The following is a 15,124-nucleotide window of genomic DNA, read 5'->3' on the forward strand; positions in this document are numbered from 1 at the left end:
AACATATTCTCACAAGCTTAAATTTATATAACTATAGTTACATGAAGTGAAAGTCAGGTAAAATGCATGTGTATGTGTATATAAGTGTCATGGACCAAGGTCATTAATGAGTGAGTGAGTGAGTTTAGTTTTACGCCGCACTCAGCAATATTACAGCTATATGGCGGCGGTCTGTAAATAATCGAGTCTGGACCAGACAATCTAGTGATCAACAACATGAGCATCGATCTGCGCAATTGGGAACCGATCACATGCGTCAACCAAGTCAGCCAGCCTGACCACCCGATCCCGTTAGTCGCCTCTTACGACAAGCTGAGTCGCCTTTTATGGCAAGCATGGGTTGTTGAAGGCCTATTCTACCGTGGGACCTTCACGGGTCACGTCATTAATGGATATCACATGAATGTAAGCTATAAAACATATTGGAATGCTAAGGAAAGTGGTGCTTTACATGGATCTGGCCGTAAATAGCACGATAATCCTTGCTGACACTGCACCCTTCAGTACACAGCCTCTGTTAACACGGCCAATGCGCGTCTGGCCATGGCGTTTATTTATGAGATGTATACTACACAGCGTGATGTAACGTTTTGAAGATGTCAGACATGGACATCAATATCCAGAAAGGTTGCGCGAACTGATTAGGTTTATCCTCAACCATTTCTGTGGAAACAGTCTTGCTCGGCTCAACAGATCACTTTGACCCAATCCTTGAGTTGTAAAACATGTGTTTAAAGTACTTTATAATACTTCATGTATCTCACTATACCGATGTCAAAGGTTCCATGAAGCATGTCCTTATAAATTGCCTTGGAAATATGTAAATAGTCATAGGAAAAGGTCTAGAGTAAAGTAGAGTAAGGTTCTAAGTATCTAGAAGAGCTAAAGTTAGATTTACAGTAGAAAAGATACGTATCACTTATTAAGTCAACAAACCAGTAGTCTCGGACCAGGTGGGTGTATGTTGTTTATTTATAAAGCGTGTTTACCAATGTTGGAAACAATCTGTAAAAATATAGAAACAGGTTCAGACTGAAACGTTGCTAATTCGGCTGTGAAAAGCATTGACAAATCATTTTAACACACATGTACATGAGTGAAGCGTTCGGTCATCACATCTGAGACATATGGTCATCCTGGTTATTGCCGCTGTCCAGTCTGGTGCAGTGTTCAACGTTGCCCTTCGTGCACCAGATTACTCTCTTTCCGCATTCCACTTTAGCACACGATGACTCCGGTTCCGCTTCAGCTTCCCTCGGATCTTTGTACTTTACTATCTAAGAAAGACGGATTATTTTCAGTTTACAAACACTGGTGTATTTCCAGTTACTCTGGTTCTCATACATATAGTAGTCGGAGTTGGGTGTTAAATAATCACAACATTGCTACGTGCTGCGTTAAAAAACAACACCAAAAACACACAAATAATCACAAACCATCACATGACTGCTCGTTGACCCTCCCTCATGACTGAGTGCTGTTGTCGGGCTGAGCGCTGGCCTCAGCATCTCTACCCCTGGACTTTTGAATTTTTGCATAGAGATCTGATATCTCCACTGTAAAGACAACACACACACATTACGAAACAGATTAAACAGTTTGTATAATAGCGTCGATGTGTGATGCATGATGGTTTCACTGGTGGAATGTCTCATTTCTGTAAGACAGAGATATCAACATGCATGTACATATATTCATGGTGTTTTACTGAGATGTTATACAGCTATGTCTCTAGCATGTACTACGGCCGAGATGAGGACATATGTAATTGCACATATTATTGATTGTCATAAGTGGTATCGGTACTTGTTTGACATTTAGCTAACATGGCTCTTTGACAAGCGAACGCATGAGAGTATCATCTTATGACAAAATAGGTTTTTTTAACCGCGCAGTCAGAACTACACCACTGATCTCCCTTCTACATAACCTTCACAAAAAAACGAAAATTGTCGGTACGGGGATTTACTATGATAAATGGAATCTCGGCTTCGACTTTCCAGACTCTATGTAAGTCTTTGTGAAGATTCATAACCCAATGTAAAAGATCTCCTGCAAGACTAGGAATGTCATTAACTTGTACATGTACATGTAGTGTGTTTTAAATACGACAAAATGTTATGGATGTCAACTTCTTCTTTGTTGTTTTCACAACGTTTCTGGGCTATTCCTTGCCCCTTCGTCACGTGGATGTGTCTTGTTCCAACGGGGAGTAATTTGAGCGTCATATTGTCTATGCGTATGCATGCACCATCGTCACTGTTCTTTAAGACAAATACTAAGCATTGACTGTTATATATTCCAGCAACCTCCCTCCAAGCAAGAGGTTATCAGTTCTGCCTGTTCTGCATGTCTTTCCATTCAAACAGACATGCAATATGTTATCACGACGTCTCACTTGTGGAGTATTTCGTGTTTTAGGTATGGTTCGTTTGGGTGATGATGTCACATGGTTATATACTGTGACCGCGCTGACATTCCTACCCATTTCTTTTTGCGATTTCGGTCGGATCTAATCGTTCACATACAACCACGCTGAGAGAGAATAGTTACCGTTCTCAGGGCGACCGCCATTTGTTACAGACACGTCATGCCTTGGTTCCACAGCAGTCACATTCCCGGATGTCTCATAGACTGGATTCTCTGTGATCAACATACAATACATACATAAGCACCGTTTCCAACACAGTCACTGCATAGGACCAAGTAACCACTACACAAATCTCTGAAAGGAATTTGGACATCGTGCTATCGTTCAAGGTGGAGTGTGTATACAACCTGTAACTGTACACGAATGCAGTGGTCATGGGATCCAATCCAAGCCTCACAATAAGTAGGATACTTGTTTTGTTTGCTGGAGTCTCGATCCTCTATACACTAAACATTACTGTTGTTGACAGGGAAAATGTTTTACGTCTCAGAAAAAGGACAAAACAATTGAGTTGCACGAATTCATTGATTTCAACAATGACGTAAGAGTAGAATACCTGCAGTTTGCCAGTCACACGAAACAAGCTGTACCCAATAATCACTTAACAACAGTCACACGTTTTACATCGCAACAAAGACATGTTTATATTGTTATCAATGCACTGTAAGTGGTATACCATTGTTAGTTTACTACATGCGATCTTTGGGTCATGTGTCGATAAGTTTGTGGGGGTCAATCTGAATGACTCCCACAATCTGAGGAGAACAATGATATATTTACCTGCCATTTCCGCCAGGGACGGTGACGAGTCTGATCTCATTCTGAAACATATTTTTCCTCCTGCATTGTCAAACATTAAATTACATACTAAGGTCTATGTTAAATGTACCGAAACCCTCTCTTGGTCCCGACTCCCAAAACTGTGAACATGGTCATCATCGTGTTGGGAATGCATTCATTCTAGTCAGTATATGAAGAGGGCTCTAGAGTAGGTTCGTTTTCAGGTTTCCTTTATGACAAATACATGCACGGTGACATGTTAATTTATAAATGTTTTCACTCCTGAATACCCGATTGTCCTCCACTGGTTTTATACATCATCTCATAATCTACCCCTACCAACAGAACTAGAGTACATGTGGATCCAATGTTGAAATGTTGCTTTTCCAAGCAAACGTTTTGTGTTGTACAGTTATAGGGATAATGGGATTATATTAACATGAATCGAGTCCAAGCACAGAGCAACACTAGGAAGCAGTTACTGAGTGTTACTGAGTATGGTTGCAGGCTAGATTTTGTCTGTCTGCTGCAGCTGCATCTCAGCCCCATACATCTAATGTAAATATGAGTGTTGTCTAATGTAAACAAGTGGAAGCTGTCAAAACCGGCATCTGGCCATTCCGACACGTCGTCGACACCGGCATAACATCTCAGCCCATTTGTGAAATGTACATTTATCATCAGCTCTCTAATCCGGCACGTTGTCCAAACTGGACTATTTCTTCAGTGCCGATGAGTGCCGGTTTAGACAGCTTCCACGGTACATGAGTGTTGTCTAATGTAAAAATGTGAGTGTTGTCTAATGTAAATTATGGCTGTTGTCTAATGCAAATGTATGGCTGTTGTCTGTAAGATTGTAACATCACACACACCGACACCCTCGCGGAAAGTTATTATTACACAGCCGGGCAAACCCTGCCAGTGAGGTCCCAGCATATTATGTATTATTCCCAGCAGTGACACTGTATAAATGTTCCTCAGAACAAACATGGACACTCTTTAAGTTCTTGAGTGATTATGACTTTACGCCACGGCGGCGGACAAAAGAAACGGGCTTTGCACACAGTACCCGGGCCTTCAGCGTGACGGGCGAACGCTTTAACCATTAGGCCACCGCTCCAACTCTTTAAGAAGTGTTACAAGGTCTACAGTATGATGTTCAACATCCTCAAGAAAGCTTTCTCAATTACAGAAAGACGGATCCTCAACTATTCTGCTGACGTATTCCGCATGCACAGAGAAGATGAATACAATATTGAACGAAACTGTTCTTATCCTTACCATTACACACTGTAATCGACATATGTGTGGCTAGGGCGACCATACACCTGGAATATGGTATAGTGCGGCGTAAAACTCAACTCACTCACTAACTCACTGTGTGACCAGAGAGTCTGTCGGCCTAATGTGGCCTGAAGTGGCTTCAGATGATGGTGTGAATGTCTATCAGCACACTGAGAACCACACTACTCAATAAAACGTTCTGGTCTACCTGCAGGACGTGTGTATCCATTATACATCTGTCTTGTGTTGGTCTAAATCTGAATCACATTGAACCTAATGGTTGAGTTCAGAATATGGAAATATGGTGAAAGACATAACTATAACTTACCTCTCTCTTACGGATACTCGGTCTAGTGAAGATAAAAAAGATTTTCTCAACATTTGTTTCGTAATAGGAAATCAAAATACAAAGGGTATTAAGTTATTCCATTAATATTTCAAAAGCAAAATGATAAAACGTTATTTTACAAGTCAACAGAAAACTCTTAGGTCATAATATAAATAAAACGTGTAGACTTTGTATTAAGAATATATATAAACATAGAAACATATTAAACATGATAATCATGATAAACACTTATCATGTTTTGTAATCAACTTTTCATACAAAGTGACCTATGAGACACAATGCATTCTATTTGTGACGACACACAAGCTTACAGTGAATCACATAACCTGGTCACCCAGTAATAATGATTCCTATTCAGCGTGTCGGGCATGTTGAGATTGGTCCTATCACCATTGTGGTGCGGATGAGAGGGGATACTCACCACGTCTAGAAATTCGTACTTTCAGCAGGCAAACAAGAACAAGAACAAGAACAAGAACAAGGATGCCCCCAGCAGTCAAACTATATATCATGGTCAAGTTGTGATTCCCATCGGTTGTTGGTTGTTGGTATCCCGCATCACTTGCAGTCTCTAGTCCACGGAGTACATCAGTGGTTGGAGGTGGTGTTGGCAGATCTGAGGAATCTAAAATCATGGTCAATTTGTGATTCCCATCGGTTGTTGGTTGCTGGTATCCCGCATCACTTGCAGTCTCTAATCCACGGGGTACATCAGTGGTTGGAGGTGGTGTTGGCAGATCTGAGGAATCTAAAACCATGATTGTAAAACTTCATCATCTATTCCGATTCCTTGTCTTCAAAGAATATACACTAAACGCCAAAAAAACGTTATCCCCCTTTCTTAATGACGGAGGTACCTATCTTCAGCTTGTGAGTGGACGTCCACTTATAGTCTGTTTACGGTGACCCCAGTCTTTGTGTAGTGCTGAAGTGTTATAACCGTGATACAGTGGCATCCTAGGGTGCTGAAAACAGCGTGGAATGTCGATCCCAAGGATTCTTCCTCTCTGGCATATTTCTCGTTTCTCATATATCATATCATGCATGCTAACCTCTCTTTATACCCTGTAGAATAGTTCTACAAGTGGATACAAACACTGGAATTGACATCGCTATGTGTAAACAGAAAATTGAAAAAATGTTACTTTGCAGTCAAAAATGTTAATAAATATAATATTACAATGTGAAAGACCCGTTTTACTCGTTTTCACTAAAGCAAATAAGGAGAGAATGTTTCAAAGCCTGAAATCATAGGATTGATTATTTTACAATTTCACACACTAAACAACTGATGTTTCCTGTTTTAATAGTTGACAAATGGTGATCTAAATGGCTTACTTTTGCCTCAAAGCAGAATTTTTGTTTAACCTTTCTTCTGGACATCTGTATCACTGTTATTGGTATGTTTCGGCTCGAAAACGGGACAATGTAATTCTTTGGAAAAAGATGCAATTCACCTTCACATGAATGTGGTTTTAAATTTATTTTCGTGATGTACAAAAACTGGGTTGTTCAGCTTTAAACTTATGCCTTCTTACATATCTTTGATCGTGTCTGAGTAATTCATAAAGGTAGGTGGGTAACGTTTCATTTAGCGTTCCGTGTATAATTTCATGTATTTGATATTGACAAACCACACGCGCTGGGCACATTAGAATACCATGACTTCTGTAGATTGGTCCTTCATCTTGGCAGAAGAACGCCAACTTGAGGTTAATCTCGGTATTAACATTGAAAAATTTATCAGGGAAAATGAGTTGATTTTAAGGAAGACGATATCGTTCTCAGTACTGTCTCGCTGAACAAGGTCGAAGTTGCTAAGCATTAACTGTCAGTTCCTTCCTCTTCAAATATGGTTGTAAAATACATTTGGGTCAACTTGGAAATATTGTGTACAAACTGTCTAATACAGACGTTTAAAGAAAAGGTGAATTGCAGTCGACAGCTAGGTGTTTTTATACATATTTTGCTCTATTTTACTCTTGTATATGTAAGCATGAATTCTATATACCTCGCATGTCAGTACCCTCTGGGATATATGCACCGTTTTAATTTAAGTGTAGCATCTAATGCATGACTTTAATGAATCACTATATGGCTGAAATACTTAACTTAAAAACTCACAAAGTGGTGGAAACGGAGTATCATTGTTTTACTGGAATGTCCATTTTCTGTCACTCTATGAAATAATATTCTTCTGGTCTATTACAGTTTGTCTCATAACCTTCTCGATTATATGTGTACCTAAAGTGAGGCATATTGTGGTAACGGGGAGGGGATATGATGGGTGAGGGGTATATGAAGACGAAGACGTTGACGCAGACAGTAAGGGCGTGAGTTAAGTCACAACGTGCTCGCAAAGGTGTTGACAACGTCAGATAGGATTGGAGGCTCCCATAACAATTATAACAAGAAATAGAGTGTTTGGTAGAGAATACCTGTCGAAGTGACCAACAGGATATGACGAGTGCGGTGTTTGATAGAGAATATCTGACAGGGTGACCAACAGGATATGACGAGTACGGTGTTTGATAGATAATATCTGACGGGGTGACCAACAGGATATGATGAATACGGTGTTTGATAGAGAATATCTGACGGGGTGACCAACAGGATATGCCCCGGCGTGTGTATGGCAGACATTATCTTTTGGGGACACCAACGGAGTGTTTGATGGAGATTATGGTTTTGGATGACTAGAGGAGTGTTTTTGCAGAGAATACCTTCCGGGGTGCCCTGCAGGACATGATGCGTAGAATGTTTATTAGAGACTGTCACTTGGGGTGCCTAGCAGGGTACAGGCGCGTAGAATATAGAAAGTACCTCGTTGGGTGACCAGCAGGATATGGACGCGTTGCTCTCCGTAACTGCACGACCAGTTCTTCGCTTCAACAGCAGTAAAATTCGCAATCATTAACGAAGAGGATGTTTGGTTGCATGAGGCTGTCGTGGTTTTCCCAGCGTAAAAATTGTTCGGTCCATACACCACACGACAACTACTAGAGTTCGCAACTGTTTTCGCAACAAAACTGCTTTCGATTTTCCACACCGCATTTGAAATGCTGTCGTTGTTCCTGATATAGCAGGTTAGGCGAACATCCGTACCCTCTACCACCGTGTATCTGTTTAGTGGTGGGTCCATCAATACTGAAAGAGGAAGTGTGACATGACTGATGCATCTCTTACTTGCCCCGGAGAAAACACACACACACACACACACACACACACACACACACACACACACACACACACACACACACACACACACACACACACACACACACACAAGAAAACATCATGGGAAGCGAATCTATGCAAGTACTTACGTTCCTCTCCAGAAACTCCATAAAATACACAAAGTGGCACTATCACAGCCACATACATAAATCCAGGCATAATTCTTCAGATAACCAACATTAAAAGTTAAGTGCAATTTTCCTTACAATAGCGCTGCTAATTTTAACGTTGTCAGCATTGGGATACGATATGTGTTTCCGCCCAGCACAGTGTGGCAGGGAGTTTACGTCCGTTATCTTTATAGCCTCTTAGTTGTTTCAAATAGTCTAACAATGCAGTGTGTTTGCACATAGTTACATCACTGGTTGTTCATGTGGGGACATCTAAGTCATTCTAATTCAAAAGTGGACCTATCTCCTTGGTTTTAGCACATAAGTGAGGTCACTCCACCTACAAATTGGATCATTCTCCATTTTTTGTTTTAGTATAAACTTTAGGCAACTTTACTTACAAACTGGACCTATCTCTACTGTTTTAACGTATACATATGCACGCACACACGCACGAACGCACGCACGCACGCACGCACGCACACACGCACACACATACATGAATATATACATATCCAGGACAACTGCTCAAAGGTGCTTTGTTTTCCTTAGATCATTGGATGTCTATCACAGCAGCACATCGTATTTTCAATCTCAACTATCTGGGGATCATACAACCCTTGGTGTACGCCTACCAGGCACGCCGAGTTAACATGGCTGTCCAATCCTTACCAGGTACCAATTCACAGCTGGGTGGCCTGGGGCACATAGTCAGACAATCCGGTGATCAATAGCACCAACAGCTGAAGGCTTTGTTGTAAATTTAGGCTCTATCTCCATCAGCCGGACTGGTTACGTTAGTGTCTATTTCATCTGATTCTGATTCAGTCCAGTTTCATTTGCCCCGGTGTTATGAATGCAAAATCTGCAAATCTGACACAACGATTTTCTTGAAAGAACATATTTCTTATTCCCTAAATACCATCGAAAACAGAATATGTTAGTTTTCAAAGACAGGTAGTTTGTCCTTTCTAGTACGCAGGCTTCCCATAGCCACGCCGAAATGAAAAAAAAAATGAAAAAAGTAGATCCTTTCCGATGTAGATAAAGAAACATCAAGAATTTGTTTGCTTTTCTAGACATCGAGGCTGAGATCACGGTGACAGCTTGAAACATTGTTACGAGTATGTATTTTCTGTATATTTTGTTATCAATTAAGTAATTATTATTATTGGGTCACAACATTTATTCGAGGGCATTCTACAGTGTTGACGATGTTCGTTTGTGCCCGAACTTTTTTCGGAAATGACTTAGTAAATATATATAAAGGCTGGTTGTCGTGTTGAGGGCGACGTTCACACTCGTTTATATTTGCTGGATTTACAGCCTAAGTTTGAAATCCCTTCAACGCCTGAATCTACATTTTTCTGCTGACGCACCGATCGCTGTGTTGACATTCTGCCATAGTTGATTCTCTCTCACACCAAGACTTTGGTGAGTTTGCTATATTGTATTTTTGTGACCCATTGACTTAGATTTTGCCTCTCTTGAATTGCTCTCGTTGCAAAATAATAATATCTGAATATTTTAAACGCGTCTTTGTTCTGTTGCGCTGGTTCACAGGGAATCTCTTACATTGTTGTCACGGTAAATTATTAACCGTAACAACATAAAGGTTCTGTTTGACTGGAATTTTGGAAGTTGGTGAGCAATAATAAAGTACAATTCTTTATGGATAACAACTTCTTATAAGTATATGATGCATCGTTTCGAATAGATTCGTATACCGTTGTCAAGCATGAGTGAAGTACTACAGACATATACAGTAACAGGGATAAAGTAATAACAAGAAGTAGGTGAGAATCAAGGGATTAACAACAACACAGCAACAACAGCAATTCTTGATGGTGGTAATGATGTTGTGACAATAAGAGGAAGCAGTTGGTAATTGGCGTAGAAACAAAATATACATGGCTGACAGGATCAGCAGTGATAGCTTGAGTGCTCTGATCTGATGAGTTCATTGTACAATGTTCATTGTATGTCGCATCACATAAGTTGTACTTTGGTGTACTATAAAGAATTGTACTTTATTATAAAAAGTGCTGCTCTTAGGGAAATTTCCAGTACAGACTTCAGCTAATCTGCGTGTAACGTTGAAGCGCTAATGAACACTTACACCTCGCTATCTCTGATATTATAAGAAGACAGTGGTAATACAATTCATCAAGGCAAAAATTACCAGAAAAAACTGCTATTTTATCACATTTCGTGGTTGTTTGTTGGTTTCTTACCGAATTCATTTACGATCTAATCTCAACTTACTGAATGTGTATTAGTATGAGTCTATGTGTCTTTTAAGCTTCTGTCAAATGTTTGTCTATGTATAATGTATTATTAAAGCGAAACAAAATTAGAAGGACAGTTTATCTGGCATGACATACAGCTCTCCACGCGTGATAACGGCCGTCAACAGACCCTACTGCTAGTGGACAAGGCCAGTAATGAGGACAGTGTTTCTTTGACGTACCAGCGCACTTCACAGCGCTTGAATAATAACGATCTCTTGAGTAGGTCCTGAGAAGACCGGACTTGAACGGAAACAAAGTAAGTCATTGACTTTGGCTGTACACCGCCTTCAGCAATATTCCTGCAATATCACGACGGGATGGCACCAGAAGTAGGACTTGACACATTGCATCCATGTGAGGAATGGAACCCAGGCTCCCGGCATGACGGGTGAGCGCTTTAACTACTTGGCCACCCCCACCCCATTTGACTGAGGAGGGAGCCCCGCATCCACCAGGCCACTCCGCCGTCCCTCCGGAAACCAAGCATACAGCAGATTAAAACTCACGCTTACTTCCTCTTCACTGAAATCGTTCCTTCACGAGTACACGTATCCGTTATACACCTATCACTCTGTAAATTAAGCAAGAAAAAGTCTGTCCTTTGAACACGTTGTTGAACTTGTTGTTGAAATTGTTGTTCCACGGGAACAACATTTGTTGACAAAACTTTGATGAAACGACGGTTTGTATCCAAACACGCCTAAATGGTGTGACGTCGTGATCACAACGATGTTGGGACGTCGTGACAGCTACGGTGATATTGTGACTACGATGACGCTGTGGCGACGATGACGGTGACGTTGAGATGCCTACTATTACGTGACCTTGTGATGACCGCCGTGGCGGTGAAGTTGAGACATCTGTGGTGACGTTGTGACATCTACAGTGACTTGGCCATTAGTATATAAAGTTAGCCGAGCAACAGGATGTATACACACGGATGTGATACATTAACCGTTTCCCTACGCCCAAGAACACAATTGTTTAAGAGTGTTCATCACAAACTTAGATGCGCACTAGTGAGAACAAGGAAGTCGCAAGTAGTTGTCAATTACTTTTCTCCCTTACTAACATGACATGCCACATCACCAGATAATTGACAACATTTGTCTCTATAGTGATTCACTAAACACAAATTCTATTCACTGTTCAAAATTATCACCTAGGAACGACTAAATTTTTCAATGATTACGATATTATTTCAGTACTTGTTTGCTTATGTCCTGGTAGTTGGCAGCGCTATAGAGGTCGGGGTAAAAAACTGAGCAGTTGAATTTGGCTATTGGTAATAAAGGTGAAGTCAAATACGATATATTGTTTTTCTCAACGTTTGTGATCTGATTTGCAAGTATGATCAGTCGGTGCCTCAGTCATTTCATGTGTCCTATGCATGTTACGTAAGCACTTACACATTGTTCAGTACATTCCATGCATGCTCAAAACGTATATTCTATGTCATTTCCTAGCGAGAAAACAACTGTGGTCGTGACTTGATGAACAGCAAAGTGAACTGATGAACAGAAAACGTTTTAGACAGTCTAGATACAGATTTACTTCTAGAGGAACCGTAACTTTCTGGAGCGTAATATTTCAAATATGTTCAATTGTTCTTGGGTCATATTTTACTCGAAGGTGTTTGAATATGTAAAACATGACTCCTTGACAGTAACACTCTCTACAATCGTCATTCAAAAAGTCACGTCCCGCTATTCACATCTCGCCAACTTCGTTATCCACCCAGGGATATTCACAAGTTATACCCAGTCCGTTTTGCAGTCCACGGGTGCATTACATCTGGTGACTAAATCGGCAATCTGCAAACAAGTGTGAGCATGAAGGACTACTCTATTGTATTCCAACCTCTAACAGGCTTTTTGTTGATGTCGTTTCATATATACGTATGGGCGTGTTCATTATTCGAGTTCATGTCACTGGTTTTCATGCTGGTGTATCAATCGTGTATACTAACTGGTATATAGTACATATCAACACAAACAATACAATGTTTACATCGCCGACACAGCAGTACAACATTGTGCCACCTGGCAATACCTGGACTACTTTGTTCTCTAGCCATTAGATGGTGACCTATTAAAATCAAGCCTATTGCAGATAGAAGCAAGTCAAATACACTTGATAATTCTCTTCATAAAGATTCCACACCAGTTGTGGCAAATCCTCGCTGACGTTGTTAATGAGAGCTTTATGTTATTAGTCTTGTATTCACCAGTTTCTGTTTTTCTATAGACATGAGTTTTATTGCTTACATACTTATAATATGTTATGCTGTATAATCTTCCAACCAGTATGTCAATAGGTCCGACAGGGAGAGAGAGACAGAAAGACAGAGAGAGAGGAGGGGGATGTGGAGAGGGAAGAAAGAGAGAGAGAGCCAGGGAGAGGCATTTAAGTCCGGTATACAAAGGAAGACTAAGCAAGCGAGCAAAGTCAGAGTTCAGATCAGCCAGGATGTAAATTCTGATAGAGAAATAATTAATGTCATTACGTGTATGAGAGTTTTCTCAGAAGTATTTCTTCTAAATTCTAAATCCTATACGACTTTTGCTCTAATATATGTCACGAACACCAGTCCGCCGGAAGTTACACTCACTAACGCTTGGAGCCGGTATGGGTACTCGGGTGAAATGATTCCACTTTGTCCTTATCACTCTAATGAATGATTAATGTAAGTAGATTTATGTTACATAGAGAAAATGTGGTGTCGTTATAGGGTTCAAGTTATACACTTTTCTTTAATGGCTTTTCTAAAATACTTTTTTTAAATGACGTTAACATAAAGGATGCCATTTTTACATTTACCAAAAGCACTATGTCATGTGATGAAGAGGGTAAATTTAAAAAGGATTTTAAGAATGGTGCCTGATGAAGTGTAGAATTCAATAGCACAGATCATTGTTGTAATCAAAAATCAACGTTTTGTCCACGTCCGCGTTAAAGGTCTCACAAACTGTGACGGATGAACCCTACATCACCGCCATTGGTGGCTTTGTTCCTGGTGGCATCAAGGATCCTGGGCCAGGTTTCACAAAACGATCGCTTTAGCACTACAACGGTCGTAAGTCTATGGGGGCGGTGGTTAAAAGTGTTCGCTCGTCACGCCGAACACCCGGGTTCGATTCCCCACGTGTGTACGATATGTCCATTTATTGCCATCCCCGCCGTAAAATTGCTGAAAAATTGCTGAAAGCGGCGTAAAATGAATCTCTCTCACTCTTATGTCAATGTTAAGACATGGAGTTAAGGTCGTCTCACCACTAAGATCTCCTTGGGGAATGGGACCCAGGTATTTGTAACACGATTGTCCTACGCTATCATAGTTGGTAGAGATCATGTATTTTCAACTGTTGGTCAGCCTGATATAGCAAACAAAAAACCACGAATGTTCCCGGTATGATGTAAAAGAACACCACGGCATATGAACACATGTTTGTATCAACTGTCACATGACTTCTGTAACAGGAATATGACAGTATACTTGATATCAGTTTAGCTTCAGCCCGTCTCATACTGAAGTTAAACATGTCCCTCTTCACGCCTGAAACAAGCATATACCAAGAAACATTCAATATTTCCAAACAGAACATAATACTGTATAGCCCTTCAAGTTCGATTTGTTTCCCTTGTTTTTATTATTCTCGGTCCATATGTACTGGTACGATATAGAACGCCTGCTTGATACAGTTTCCCCGTGAAAGATATTTTTCCTAATGTTACTGTTTAAATCGCGAATGCGAATCAGGTCCACAGTCCAAATAAAACTAACTTTTCAGGGTATTTTGATTGATATATTCAAGATAAATAATCATAATTATTTATCCCATCGAGTACCCATAAAATGACAAATGTGTTTTTGTGTCTGCGTTATCAAGCTGAGTTGCTTTGTTGCTTAACACTGCACTCATCTTCCAGCTACATGGCGGTGGTCTGTAAATAATCGAGCCTAGACCAGACAATCCAGTGACCACAGCTTGAGCATCCGTCTACATTCTGGGATGCGATTACTCATGTCAACCAAGTCAGCGAGCCTGACCACCCGATCCCGTTAGTGGCCTCTTATGACAGTTATTGGTTGGTGAAAACCACCCACCTCTAACCCGGATCTCAATGGGTCAGTTGCTGAGTGAATCAGATTATCAGAAAAGTCGGTGAATCGTGTACACCGTATCCTGCCAGCATAGATGCATGATCATGATATCAATCACTGGATTATCTAGTTCGTTATTCAAAGGCCACCGTCAGAAATGTTACACCAAACGGCAGTGGTATTTTTGTTTTGTGTCAGACAACAAGATAAACGACACTAGTTACTTCCCCAATGAGTGAGCCTTCTTCTCATTGCGGATGCTGTACGACCATATTACACTCACAACTGGTATACTGGTCTAAGTGTTGTGCATCATCAAACATCTCGTTTCAGTGATACATATATAGTTACAATCTCGTGACGGAAACACACTGCAACTCCGCAGTGGATACACACTGCATTTGCATATTGCAGGATAAAGTTGCAGCTTGATGGTTTCACTGCTTTTGCTATGTTCCAGTCCACTTAGAGTATCATGACAAGGGGATCAGGACAGGTTGTTCACCCAAGATGTGTCTCCGATCCGGCTCCTTGGGC

General features: G+C 40.7%; 1 protein-coding gene across 3 annotated transcripts; it reads right to left on the reverse strand.

The window, feature by feature from the left end:
- Positions 1 to 949: 949 nt before the first annotated feature.
- On the reverse strand, positions 950 to 8,354 carry LOC137282907 (uncharacterized). Of its 3 annotated transcripts, none has more exons than XM_067814594.1 (8): positions 8,288 to 8,354; positions 7,668 to 7,991; positions 5,266 to 5,592; positions 4,824 to 4,845; positions 3,212 to 3,252; positions 2,554 to 2,643; positions 1,437 to 1,556; positions 950 to 1,277 (listed from the first exon to the last, which is right to left on the reverse strand). In XM_067814594.1, exons 2-7 carry the CDS (start codon positions 7,984 to 7,986, stop codon positions 1,465 to 1,467), a joined length of 891 nt encoding a protein of 296 aa, XP_067670695.1. In that variant the 5' UTR covers positions 7,987 to 7,991; positions 8,288 to 8,354; the 3' UTR covers positions 950 to 1,277; positions 1,437 to 1,464. The 3 variants fall into 3 exon arrangements, with proteins under 3 accessions (XP_067670695.1, XP_067670688.1, XP_067670710.1); XM_067814587.1 differs by lacking the exon at positions 8,288 to 8,354 and adding an exon at positions 8,171 to 8,273; XM_067814609.1 differs by lacking the exon at positions 8,288 to 8,354 and having other exon boundaries at positions 1,204 to 1,273; positions 7,668 to 7,802.
- Between the last annotated feature and the right edge of the window lie 6,770 nt (positions 8,355 to 15,124).

This window comes from Haliotis asinina, chromosome 1 (genome assembly GCF_037392515.1).
Source record: "Haliotis asinina isolate JCU_RB_2024 chromosome 1, JCU_Hal_asi_v2, whole genome shotgun sequence".
Taxonomy (NCBI): Eukaryota; Metazoa; Mollusca; class Gastropoda; order Lepetellida; family Haliotidae; genus Haliotis; species Haliotis asinina.

Bases quoted from the DNA above. Each gene is read 5' to 3' on its own strand.
- LOC137282907 (XM_067814587.1), bottom strand. From the start codon at position 8,240: ATGCCTGGATTTATGTATGTGGCTGTGATAGTGCCACTTTGTGTATTT. The intron at 7,992-8,170 runs GTAAGTACTTGC...TTCCTCTTTCAG, and splicing joins TGGAGTTTCTGGAGAGGAAC to TATTGATGGACCCACCACTA. The intron at 2,644-3,211 runs GTAAATATATCA...TGTTGATCACAG, and splicing joins GTCCCTGGCGGAAATGGCAG to AGAATCCAGTCTATGAGACA.